This window comes from Sciurus carolinensis, chromosome 9 (assembly GCF_902686445.1).
Source record: "Sciurus carolinensis chromosome 9, mSciCar1.2, whole genome shotgun sequence".
Lineage (NCBI taxonomy): Eukaryota > Metazoa > Chordata > Mammalia > Rodentia > Sciuridae > Sciurus > Sciurus carolinensis.
In genome coordinates, this window is record NC_062221.1 from 42379536 (window position 1) to 42393424 (window position 13889).

At 39.2% G+C, this 13889-nt stretch overlaps 1 protein-coding gene across 3 annotated transcripts in view; it reads right to left on the bottom strand.

Annotated features, from left to right (window-relative positions):
* Pld1 (phospholipase D1) overlaps window positions 1–13889 on the bottom strand; it is a 218175-nt gene that overhangs the window by 63031 nt on the left and 141255 nt on the right. For 2 of the 3 annotated variants that reach the window (XM_047564306.1, XM_047564307.1), the window contains 5 exons: window positions 11020–11220; window positions 9777–9990; window positions 9087–9200; window positions 1418–1546; window positions 840–958 (listed from right to left, as the gene is read on the bottom strand). In XM_047564306.1, the coding sequence (XP_047420262.1) occupies window positions 840–958; window positions 1418–1546; window positions 9087–9200; window positions 9777–9990; window positions 11020–11220 (777 nt within the window). The remainder of the gene's footprint in view (window positions 1–839; window positions 959–1417; window positions 1547–9086; window positions 9201–9776; window positions 9991–11019; window positions 11221–13889) is intronic. The other variant, XM_047564308.1, reaches the window with a different exon arrangement.

The following is a 13889-nucleotide window of genomic DNA, read 5'->3' on the forward strand; positions in this document are numbered from 1 at the left end:
TTAACAAAAAATTTTAGTTGTAGGTGGACACAATACCTATTTAATTATGTATATGTGATGCTAAGGATCAAACCCAGGGCCCCACAGAGGTTAGGCAAGCGCTTCCCCACTGAGCTACAAACCCAGCCCTCCCTCTAAAGTTTTGCTTCAAATATTTCCATCGAACTTCCACAAAAGGTCTAATGGAGTTCTTACATTCATGTGAATGAGGAAAAAAAGTGACTCTAAGTTGTTGGTAGAACTAAATCCATTTTCCAAACTATCAGAGGGAATAATGTCTTATCATTTTGAGTAAATAAGGTGGATCCTTAACAACCCTGTATGATATGTTCTGAACTCAGGAATTTAGGGCCAGTTCTAACCAGCAATAAAGGCCCACCAAGAGAGGAAAATGGTTCAATTACGCTGCTTGCCTTGCTCAGAGCCAGCTTTCAGAATCCTGTACCAGTATGAATCCAGTGCAATTCCAGGACTCGAAGGGCTTTCCTGGAAGGGCATCTAAATGAGGCTCCTCTCCCACCTGCAACAGCCCTCCACAAGACCACTGAGCCCAGTCCAGCATATGCTTCATCGATACTGAGAGTCCAAGATGTTAAAAGGATTAAAATCATAGGCTCTCAGCATCTACCCCTTTGCTCTCTAAATTGTCTGAGTTAAAGTTCAGGAGCATTTTTTTTTTTTTTTAAGAGGTTCGGCTCCTCTGTCAATGATGCATCAGCTGAGATTGTAATCACAGCTGTGGCTGAGGCAACCCCTTCTGGCCAACCCTTTGGGTTTCTCCTCCAGCTAGTATTGGCTCTCTTCACTGCAGACTAAGTCATGGCAACAACGTGCAGTACCTTTGTGAAGTTCCAGCGCTGGATGAAGTGACGTGCCACATCACGAGCAGCCTTCCCATGAACTGCAGAGGCGATATCGTGCCAGGGCATCCGGGGAGTGGAGTACCTGTCAATGAAATCTACCCAGGTGCACCAGGCAAGGGTACGTCACTAATTTCCTTGTAGGGGACAGAAATCCTCTGACCCCAACTACAATTTGTTAAAGGAAATATGTTAATATTTCAGTGATCATCTGAAAATACACCATTCTAATGATGGAAAATAGAATAAGCATAAAAAAAAGATGATCAAAGGAAGACTACCATCTTTTAAAGAATTACAAATTATTACCCCAAAATATGCCTATAGTAAACCTGAAGGTTTCAGATACATCAGCTCCATTTCATGTTCTTTTCTTTTTGTAACTACAAAAAACAGTCTTTAAGCATATGACTAAATCATGTCCTCAAATTTTTGCCAAATTTTCAAAAATGAACAAAGCAAAACGAAAGACATTTAGACCAGGTCTGAGCATACTTGCTAAGATGCTCAAAAATAAAAGACAAAATATAACCCACAGCCCATACCATGCTACTCACCAGCAAAAGGCTTATCAAGTTGAACCCAGTCTTTGAAGACAAAATTGCAGTAGTCCTTCCCATGCCAGAATCTCGTTTCCCCATGTAGCTCTCCCACGCCTGTCTGCAAACTGCGGATGGAGCCGGTGTCTGTGAACACAGTGATACCCACCCAGAGACTGTGGGTCAATTGGGCCCCCAGAGAGGGGGGCTCTCCTCTCACTTATTAAATACCTGCACATGTCTTAACTTTTCTTCTTGAGACTCATGACTAGGCGGCATAAGTCCATTTGATTAGAAGCTGTGGGCTAATGAGGTTTCACAACACTCTCAAGTTTATTTTTAGTGGGCCGTTAGGGTCACAGCCAGGCTCATCGTCAGACAATGAAATGTAATATTCTCAGCTTATTCTCACCACCTACCAGATCACTGCAAGAACTGATCACACAGCCAACTGTCAGTAAAGAACTAGCAAGGAGAGACTACTAGAGAACGATAAAACCAGGTGAGGATGGAGAAACATGAGACTCAAAGGAAACAAATAAGCCAGGCAACTTCTCCTTCCTCATCTGCATGGTGCAAACCTAATGTGTAATTCTTGTCATTTGAATTTCAAAATCAAGAACCTCATATATACAGATAGCCCATGTTCCAGCCCTGGAATTAACTAAGTGACACTAGCTTCACCTTTTGGGTCAGAAGTCCCTTATGTGTAAAAAAGAATTGGGCCTAGATGACAGTTAAGACCTGTTGGTCTCTAACTTTCTATAGTCCTACAATCACAAAAGGCATCTGTAAAAAATGTAACCCACAGACAGACAGACACTTATCATGGAGGCACAAAAGCAGCAGAGAGCAGACTCCAGATTACAAATGCAGCACTTGGCACAAAAGAGGCATTGGATAGATGTGGGAAGGAAAAATGTGGTTGAATTGAAAAAACGATTACTCCTTCAAGTAGCCAGTGGGAGGTCTAGACCAGTCACCTGAGCACCACCTCCACCACCACACGGTCTCAACTGTCTTTGTGAAGTGCCAACTCATTGCTTAAAAACTACTGCCCCCTACTATCTACAGGAGGTTCAAGTTCTCTGGACTTGATGTGCATAGGAAGCTCTTCCCAAACTGGTGCCAATCTGACTTTGGTCCTCATTTTCCTCCCAGGCCCACTATAACACATTTTTTGCCATATTTTGACAGGCCCAATCTGCTTTGCCTCCTCACTCTGCACCTTATTTCTTGGGTCTGGAATTGTCTTCCTTCCCCTTGGCCTGATCCCCTAGTCATCCTTCAAGAACCACATTAGCTGGCGCCTGCCTGAGGAGACCTCCCAGAGCCCAAAGGGAGAGGCAGTCACTAGTACTGTCATTCCACTGGAAACTGTACCCAGAAAAACCTCTAACTCTCTTATGTGATTGTATAAGGTTGCCCCTCTCACCAGTTCCCCTGCCTTCAGTCTATAAACTCCTTGGGAGTGGGGACATGTCCCCTCACTGCCTGATACAAACCCCAACATCTAGGAGGCCATCAGTAAACATTTGAAAAATATAAATATTTTTATGCAATCACTACACACAATTAATATTCTATCTCAAAATCAGTTTGGGTAATTAGCCTTACAAAGGTCATTATAATTTTTTACAAAAAAAAAAAATATCTTCAACTGTCAAAGTGAACAAAACTAATCAGTATTAAAAGCATACCTCTACTGACTTCTCCTAGTGATTTATTTTTCTGCTGTATAAGATGGAGAGGCTAGAACACTGGTAGGTCTGGTTGTTTACTTGTAGGCTCTTTATAGTAAGCATGGCACATCGTTAAAAAAAAGAGGAGATAGAAAAAGGGGCATGTACAAAAAATGAGATAAATAATGGGTCAAATTCCACATTATTCATATGTATATAAGTGTATATATGTGTGGGTATAATTTGTTTTCAGCAATTGCAAAACTAAGCTAAGATTTTTAGGTAGATCCCACACAATTGTTTAAAAATTTATTTTCACCTAACATCTGACTACAAGGAAAACAAAACAAAGTAAATTCCTGGTCTCAGAAAATTATCTTGGTACTAATTGAATTCAACTGCTCATAATTCAAATTTGGTTTTGTTTACAGCCAAGGTCTAAACTATTCCAAATCAATGAGGGTCCGCCTCATAATAAATGATCTTTTAAGACAACAGAACCAAATACCCATTAGTTACTGTGCTGATTGCTCAGAATTGTGTGGGCAAGATCTCTGTGAGCAGAGATCTTCTGGCATCTGCAATCCTGATCTGAGGGGCTCTCATTAGACTGGATCTGGCTCCCAAATGACTTCATGTTGTCATCTGCCTTATCTTTGGGTTCACCATCTCAATTTTCCACATCCTCCTCCATCAGCAACCCAGACTCTAGCTCCAAAGTTTATGACCAGGGTGTCCTCCTGCTCTTGCCCAGTGTCTCAGGCCTTTGCATGGCCTTCTCTTTTCTCATCTCTTGCCTTCCAAGGGTCCAGACTGCATTTCTCCAGCCTACCTTTTCCATCTTCTTTCCTAGATGCTGTCACCAATATGGTTTCCCCTGTTTCTCCTGTTTTCTTCCCTATGATTCCTAAATGTACACCTCTAGGCCCGGCTTCTTTTTTTAAGCACCATATATATATATAGTCACTGAACACTATTTACCTAGCTGTCCCACAAGAACTTGACAATCACGTCTAACACTAAAATCATGAGCCTCCCCATAACATCAAGTTCTCCTCTGGGGTTTCTGCTTTCTGTTCAGAGCAACTCAGCTCTAACCTCACAGGCACCTTTGCTCCTCTCTTCACTGTCTCTTCCATCCCCCTGCCCAGCACAATTTCCCAAATCAGATCCAAATTTTGTTGAATACTTTTTTTTGGCAAAAGTTTCTCCCATCCCCTTGAACCAATCTTGGGCCCACTAGCACAACCTCTTTGGACTCCCTTTGTCTCCTGTGTATGTAACCTTCATAAAACTTTGCCCTTAAACTCTCCCCCAAGGGGATTCTCCAGCATTTAGTAGATGAGGGACACCGTCTCAGCCTGACTTGCAAGGCCCTCCATCAACTGGTGAAGACAGATCCCATCAGCCCAATCTACACAAATTAATCCTTAGCCCAAATCCCAAATTCCCCAAGCTCTGAAAATCCATGTGTTTTTCCCATAGCTTATTTGTTAGCAAAACTCAATCTGAACTGACAAGAAATTATTTATTATCTTTATTGATCCCGCTTGGTGTTGGACAAATATAAATGGTTTGCTTACATTCCAGGTATTCCCAGGACCCTGCTGCAAGTGTAACATAATACAGGGTATACCTATTATATTACTTTGCTAAAACCCAGAACCTTCTGATTCCTGAAGCACAGCTGATACCAAGAATTTTACATAAGAGATTGTATTCACCACACTTCACAATTGAGGTCTGGGTTATCAAAACAAATACTTCTGGTATTTCCCATGTCTGGACCTTAAGATATAAGGTTTGCCTGAAATGCTTGTTTTCTTCTTCCTTTTAAGTCTCTATCTACTAAAATTCTACCTATACCCACAACCAGTTCCAATATAGGTCCCTCTATATGTATATTAAACAAAAGCTCTGGTTTTTGAAAGCATTTTGGGTTTTGGAATTATGGATAAGGATTCATGGACCTGTATTACATCTATGGAGAAGGCTTTGTAAGTGACCCTTGATGAATTACTAAAGCACCAGGAGGTCAAATATTTAAAACTACACCCACTATTGGATAATAAATCCTTGGACAACACAAAATGACTCTTATACACCCTGGAGGCTGCACCCCAGAGAACATAGTTTTGAAACCAGTTAACTTATTATCCATCATAACCCTGCTGAAATATTTGTTGAAAAACCTGATTCAACTAAATTGCAAGAATGATTTCCCTTCTTACTTATCTATTTAATATTGCTTAAAAGGAAAAGCTCATCAAACAGTTTCTGAATGTAAAGGGAGTAAAATCAAACCCTTACAAAATATATAGTATCAAAAAAGCAATGTCAATCTGAGTTTCTCCTTCTGACAACATAATTCTGAAAGAAAAAAAAACTATGGAAGATGGCTGAGTAAGTTTTTAAAAATGTATTTATTTATTTATTTATTTTTCTGAGGGGCTGAGGATCGAACCCACTGCCTCACACATGCCACGCAAGTGCTCTACCACTGAGCTACAGCCCCAGCCTGGCTGAGAGATTTTGAATAGAAATATACACTACAAAAATGTATCATGATTATTAACCATGTTTAGAATGAACTAATTTTATTGGTTTTTCTGTTTAAAACCCCACAGTGATCTTGCAGCCACATTCCACATAACCCCAGGGAGGTTTATTAGGAGCCCGTTCCAACTAAGGTTTTTGCAGTCAAGTGAAACTGACATTACAGAGACACTAACCATGTTCAACTCTCTCAGAAAAAAGGAAGCCCTTATCTCAAACTCATATGCAATTTTAAATTTCTTTTTTGTGTGTATGTGTGTGTGTGGTGCTAGGTATTTTAAATTTCTAACGAGAGCCACTTCATGCTTAATTTGGGTTTCAAGTCCTATAAGATAATATAAGTTTATGTCATTGCATGATTTAAGTCAAAATCATGCTTTGAAAAAATTCCTTAATTATTTTTAGTGGAACCTTACTTTTATTTTCCAGATAAATTTGCAAAGAACTCCAATACATAAAAGAGATACAGGTCGGACTATTTTGAATGAAGCATGTACCAACAGAAGGGGTGGGGGATTCTCGGGGACACCTACTTGGGGTCCTCTGCAAGAGCCTTCAAGAAGCTCCAGGGTCCAGGGAATACAATTTGGAAAGCACTGCTCTGGGAAGACTCAACCAACCTTTTTTTTTAAAGTAAGTTTTTTTTCCTCATTATTAAAAGTTAAATTTGTATATATGTTTGATTATAAAAGCAATATGAAACCAAGGCCAATGATGTAAAAAAAAAAAAAAAAAAAAAAAAGAGATAAATGGAACCTTTGGTTCTATCTTCCTAACAAAGATGGTATCCTTTAATGTCCTTGGTCAACCTCTCCCAGGAGCATATTTGGACACAGTGGTAGTCATTCTCAAGCTCTAAATCTTTCCATGCTCTTGTTCACTTCACGGAAACTCCACCTTTCTGGTGGCACAAAGGACCTAGAGTCCTTTCCAGCTCTCGCACCCATATCCAGGGCATCGGCAAATGCTGTCAGCTCAACTCTCAAGATATATTCAGTACCTTCTCTGCCACTCTTTGCCACCTGATCTGCTCTGAAGTCAGACTTCATCTGCCTTTGCTCAAGACTAGCTGGAAACTTTCTCTGGAGGCAGAATTCTTACAGCCTCAAAGACAGCTCACAATCCACCCAATCTCCTACCTCTCTGAATTTTCTTAACATTCTCCTCCAGTCCATCTGACCACAGCCATGTTCCTAGAACACACTGATCCCCCTCCTGTCTCAGGGCCTTTGCACTTGCTATTCCTCCTGCTTCGGACACCTCCCCCTCTGTCTCTTATCCTCATGCTTCTCCTGCTTCTGATCTCCATTGAAAACTCACCTCACGAGAGCAGCATTCTCTGCCAACCTATATAAAATAATAACTCCTCCCTCTGCCCCCCACATTGATCCTGCTCTATTCTCCTTGATGATTACCACCATCTGAGAAGTTGTGTCTGACCATCTATTTGTATATACGATCCCCATCCTTTCTCAGCTGGCTAACTGCAGTTTATCTGCTATCTTTGCTACATCCCTAGTACCAGTATCTTAATCTGTACTTACTTAAATAAAAAACCTTCTACATTTGTTTGCGTATTCCCACTTAATATTTGAACAACTGCACAATTCCATCACAGGGATGAACCCCTCACCATGTTCTTCGCCATTTCCCTCTTGCCATATTTGGGTTGTTTACTTTCTCTTTTTCTCTTAGTTTACAATGCTGTACTAGACATGCATACAATTTATTAGTGAGGGGACAATGAATGGATGCCAGGGATATTTTCCATCAATGGAAGAAGACCGAACACACCATGCCTTTGGATTACCACTGTGGATGTGATGCCCTCAGCCTGAGTTACCTGATGCATTTAGCACTAGACTCACATACTTTCCACTGGCTCCTGATCCTCTCATCAGCAACACTAACAGTCATAATTCAGATGTTCTGTAGCTCAGCAACCTCATCCCTCCATCTAATTTTCAACTTCAGTTCTAAAATAGTCAAGTCACACACTGGAAGTCCAAGGAACTCCCAGGACTAGTTCCCCAACTCTTTACCTTTAATATCTGAAGATTGAGACACTCCTGACTTGGCCTACTGAACTTTCAAAGGCTCCTTGGTTGTCAGGGCTTTCAAGTTCTGTCAAGTACCAGAATTACTGGGAGTTGTCCCTGAATCCACACATGCATCAGGCACTAATCATACACTAAATAAACATCTCAAGTTTTCCATTTTTAAGTGTATATTAATGCCTTTATGATTTAAAAAATACAAATTTAATTAATAGCTACATGAGAGCTTTAGTTCATTCCTCATAGTTAGTCAATACATTTTTCAAAATTCAGGTTCCCTAAACTAAAGACTGCTGGGAACCACTGGTCAAGGCCCAGCTTAGTTTATCAGGTTTAGCAGCTCTTGCTAGTCCAGGCATGTTGGCTGACTTCAAGTTCTTCATCTCCTAAACAGCACAGGTAAGCCTTGACCTTGGGATTCTGGCCAAAAAGTTATGATGTGGTACTTTGCATTTCTGCTAAATCACAAATCAGAATTCTGAGCAGTGGGAAGCTGATACATGGAGACTTCTCTGGGCAAGCTGCCTATCATCTGAGTATTCTCAGAAGTCAAAAGGAGGTAACAATATCACCACCTAGCACTGACAGCATGGGGGCGGGCAATGAAGGGCAGAGTCTGTGCACAATAAAAGTTAGTTAGCTGATGATTTTACTACTGCTGCCATTTATCATGATGATTACTTATCCCTCAATCAGAGCAGTTGCCCCATCTTCTTTAATTCCACCACCATAGTTTAGACAGACCCTGGTTAAGTCACTCCTTGTGTCTGATTCATCTCATAAAAGGTTATCAGATATCAGTTTCTAACATTCACATGTAGAGCATAAGGCCTCTTTAAATTTTAACCAAAGTTCCAACTCCCCAGCCTTGTTTGAGCCTCCACACGTGACCACGTACATCTTCCTACTCTTACATAGAAAACCACACCACTGCTGAACGGTGCATTTCCCACTAACAGCTAAGATGTGGGCCATTTCCCAGTCTAGCACCTTTGCCAATGCCTTTCCTTCACCTGCACTATCTTCCCATCCTCACCCAACCTCACCAAATTACTTTCAGACCTAATTTGCAAGTCTTACTCAAAAAGGCTTTCTAGATCATGAAAAAAGAAGTCCCCTCACCACCTTCCACAGAACCATACAACACTATTGAACTGCATGAGCTCTGCAATGTTTGGTTATTAGATGTGTTTTATTTTCTCTACTAGAGTGCAGGTTCCTGGGGAGTAGGGATCTTGTACTTTGCACAGAGAAAGCGCTCCACAATTATTTGCGACGCAAAAACTGTGTGAACAGAAAGCCAATCTGGAAACACACTCACTATGCCCATACAGCAGACGATGCAATGGAAGCTGAAGCCAGAGGAGGCTCTGTCACTCACACATCACTTACCAACGCTGGGCCCAGCGAGCCCCTGCTCAGACCCACACGAAGGGCGAAAGAGTTTCAAGTGGGGTTTTAAACCATGGATTAAATGCTGATGACTTCTATAGTGATTAAGATAACCTGGAGAAAGTTGAAAGTTCTTTTTTTTTTACAAAGAAATACATATATATCAAGTTTTCTAAACTGGAAAGCGAGTTTCATCATTTTAAAACTAGCTGGGCTATAAAATCAGTCCTAAGATTCTGTGCAACAGAAAATTGCAAGGCTTTAAGACAGATTTGCAAAAAAGAGTACATTTACAAGATACAGAATATATGGTGTTTGTTGATATAAGCCCAGAGTATTTATGGATGGGAAAAGAAATAAAATTTCTCCTAGGAGAAGTCTGTAAAGTACATCTAATACTTTTCTTTTTCCTTGATAGTTTGGCATATTTTAGAAACCCTTAGTCATTCTTCTACCATCAAAAGCATGAACAGTGGTTGTTATGATGACATTGTGTGGATAAAACAATAAATCTGTTTTAAAATGAGGCAAACAGGAAATGGTAGGAGGTTGAACAGGATGATATAGTGAGCTTCCCACCCTGTTCATCTGACTCCCTTATCCAAAGACAGGTTTTAAAGACAGGTATGTAGTAACTGGCTGTAGGAACACGTGTAGTTGGGACGATTTCTAGAAAAGACTGTGACTCACTGGAGGCGCTGTCAATGCTGCTGACGCTGTCCACGTTGTGCAGCTGGTGCCTGTGGAGCTGCCGGTAGAGGCTAAATTTGGAGAACTTTCTGGGCTTTCCTATTCCTTTCAGTTTTGAATCCATATCATCAACATTCTTAAGGAAGGGCACATTCTTATTAGATTCGTTTTTATTTTTGAGGCTTAAAGATTCCATAGACTCTGTTGTTGCAGCCTGAGAAAATTATTTGGAAAAAAAAAACTGCATAAGATATACACTGCAAGAGTGGTCCTTTAATTCGAACAGAGCTAAGGAGGACAGTCTATAAATGGTGGCAGTCCCATAATAGACCCTCAGTATAAAGTCAGGTCAGCCAAAGGTGGAGGGGAATTCTCCTGAGCTGTTAAACACTACCAAAGGAATGCAGGAGTACCTCTGTGGTTCCTCCTTCAACAGGCCAAATTCTTGAAATTTCATTCCAATTAATCTTTTCATCTCAAATACAATTATATGCTTTATATTCACTTCTTCCTCTGATACACATTTTCTTCTGTCAATCATTTTCCATTACCTACTTAGTAAATTGCTATTTTCCCAGAAAAGTCACCAATATCACCAGCAGTAAATAAGATGGAGCTCATCAAAAATTTAATAATTGCTTTGATACTTTGGCAGCCATTGAGTTGAAAGAGCAAGCAGATAGACATAAACATACACACATGCTGGTTCTTGATTTAACAGGTACTTTAAGAAGTTATTAACTTTCTGCTCAAACAGAATTCCCTCTAAATGACCCCAGAATGACCTATCCTGGTTTTGTGTGTCTTTAAGTAGGAAGATTCTAAAATTCTTGGCTAAGTACACGCTGTACCACTGAACTACACCCAGTGACAGTAGATGCTTCTAATAAGACATATTATTAATAAACCTAAATCTTGATTGCCTCACATTTGCATTTATGGACTTTTTGTCCCAAATAGGGAATAAATTTTTAATTTAAATGGAAAATCAAGGAGTCAAGACTGAGATGGTAAACACTCCATTTAATCTGTTTTCTCTTCTTACAAAGGAAGAAAGGGAGCCTGAGATACATACTAGCAACATAAAGCTAATGTATGAAAATGTGTCTGGTATTTTTCTCAGCGTTCTTAACCCCTCCAAGGAGATACCACCTCTCGTCCCATCCATCAGTCATGCTATTAATACACACTTATCCAAATCATGTTCCCTTTAGGCAGCACCACTAAGAAGAAATTTACTCACCGTGAGAGAACCAAGAGAGAGTCCTGAAGTGATTCGCTTCACGCTGCCCACGTCTGTGAGTCTGTGCTCATTGTCATCCCACCTTCCATAGGCCAGGTCAATCCCGCCCACAAAGGCCACTGATTGGTCGATGATGACAAGTTTCTCATGATGAGCCCACAGATAGACACTGGAGGACACGTGATCTGGGTGCCTCATCACCTTGAGAGGGTAGAAAGGCACATATGTTATTATTATTATTTTATTTTATTTTACTTTTTGGTGGTACTGGGGATTAAACACAGGGATGCTCTACCACTAAGTTACATCCTCAGCCTTTTTAATTTTTATTTTCAGACAAGGTCTTGCTAAGTTGCCCAGGCTGGTCTTGAACTTTCAATCCTCCTGCGTCGGCCTCCTGAGTGGAGTTGACTGGATTATAGGCACATACCACCATGCTTGGTTTATGCTATGCTTTTAAAACTATTCTTCATGTCGTAATAAATTTAGTCTGCTTTCTTACTGAAAAGCGACTTTATAATTCAAATACCAAAATGTGTTTTTTATATATATATACACACACACTATATATTTATATGCATGCATACACATACACACACACACACACACACACACACACACACACACACACACACAGACCCCAAGGAAAAATTCTCAAACTTCTAATTTTATTCTTAGTAGTTAGCAGAGGAAAATCCTACCTACTTTTTAAGATTCCTAGCCTAGATGCTATATTTTGGGGCAGTAAAATTTAGCTGAAGGTTTGGTTACACATTAGATAAAAGTCAGCTCAATTTGATAGCTAGCTAGCATCCTTCTCTCTATATAAGAATTATGCTATATTTTATATTTTTAAAAACTCTCAAAGTACTTAACCAACACCTTTCTTTGGAAATTAAAAAAAAATTATACTGATGTTTTGGCAGCCATTGAGTTGAAATACTACGCATCTGGACATAGTCCTGTAGGTATCTGGACAGATCTTGATTTAAAAGGAACTTTGGGAAGTCAATAACCGCCTGCTTTCAAATAGATGCCCTAAATAATCGCAGTCTGAACTATCCTGTTTTCATAAGCTTTTAATCGAACATATTCCAAAAACTCAAGCAAATACTTTTTTATTGTGGCAAAATACACATAAAACTTACCACCATAACCATTTTTAAGTGTACAGTTCAGTGGTATCAGAGTGATGAATTGGAGTATCTTCTCTCCTCTTCAAAATTTGGAAAAGTTTGAGAAGGATTTTTGTTAGTTCTTATTTAAATGTTTGGTAAAATTCATCAGTGAAGCTGTTGGATCCAGGGCTTTTGTCTTTGGGGAGATTTCTGATTACTGATCAACTTCCTTACTAATTATAGGTCTATTTAGACTTCATATTTTCTTTATGGGTTAGTCTTGGAGGTTTTGTTGCTAGGATTTTGTCCATTTCATCTAGGTTATGTCATTGGTTAATGTAGAAATTTTGATAGTAATCTCTTAGAATCCTTTTTATTTCTGGAGGATTGGTAGTAATGTCCACACTTACATTTCTGATTTGAGTAACTTGAGTCTTCTCCCTTTTTCTTAGCCCATCTAGTTAAGTTTGCCAATTTTGCTCATCTTTTCTAGGAACCAATTTTTGGTTTCACTGATTTTCTGTGTTATTTTTATCTCTTATCTTTGTTTCCTTCCTTCTGCTAGCTTTGGTTTGAGTTTGCTCTTTTTCTAGTTCCTCAAGTTACAAAGTTATGTAGGTTTTTGAGAATTTACTTCTTTTTTAATACAGCATTTGTAGCTATAAATTTCCCCTTTATACTGCTTTTGATGTGTCCCATAAGTTTTATGTTCTTTTATTTTGTCTCCTAAGGATAAATTCTTATGATTTCTTCTCTGATCTATTACTTGCTCAATAGTATGTTGTCTACCCAGTTTTCCTTCTGTTGCTGATTTCTAACTTCATTCTTTCATGGTCAGAAAGATGCTTGTAATGATATCTACTTGTTAAAATCTATTGAGACTTAATTCATGGTCTAACAGCTGGAAAATACTCCATGTGCGCTTGAGTACGCCTGTTGTTGAGCAGAGTGCTTTGCATGTGCCCATTAGACTTAGTTGGTCTATTGTGTTAAGTCCTCTATTTCCTCAGCTTGTTCTATTATCATGGAGAGTCGGGCATTGAAGGACCCAACTATTATTGTAGAAATACTTTTTCCTCCCTTCAATTGTTTTCCTTCAAATATTTTGGAGGTCTGTTATTCGGTGCATAAATGCTTATCATTTTTTTATCTTCTTGCTATATTGAACCTTTTATTAACATATGTCCTTCTTTATTTCTTGTAGTCTGCTTTTGATTTAAAGTCTATTTTGTCTGATATTAGTTTAGCCACTTTTGTTCTCTTTGGTTACTACTTGAATGGACTATCCTTTCCTTCCTTTCACTGTCAACCTGTGTCTTTGCATCTAGAGTGTCTCCTACAGAGACCACATAGTTGGATTATGTGTTTTTAATTCATTCTGTCTTTTTTCTTTCCATTCTGTCTTTGGTAATAAGGTTTTATTTTATTGAAGAATTTTAAAATTTATTATTATTATTACTTTATTAATATTTACCATGCTGGGAACTGAACCCAGGGTTTTGCTCATGCTAGGCAAGTGCCCTATCATCGAGCTGCATCCCAGCCGCTAAAACCTGTCTTTTGATTAGATAGTTCAATCTATGTACATTTCAAATTAATTGTTCATAAGAGAGGACTTAACTTCTGTCATTTTGTTATTTGTTTTCTGTATGTCCTTGTTTTTTGGCCCTCATTTCCTGCATTATTGTCTCTTTTTAGTTGATTTTTTTTTTACAGTAAGTTGTTTAAATTCTTATTTCCTGTTGTATACAT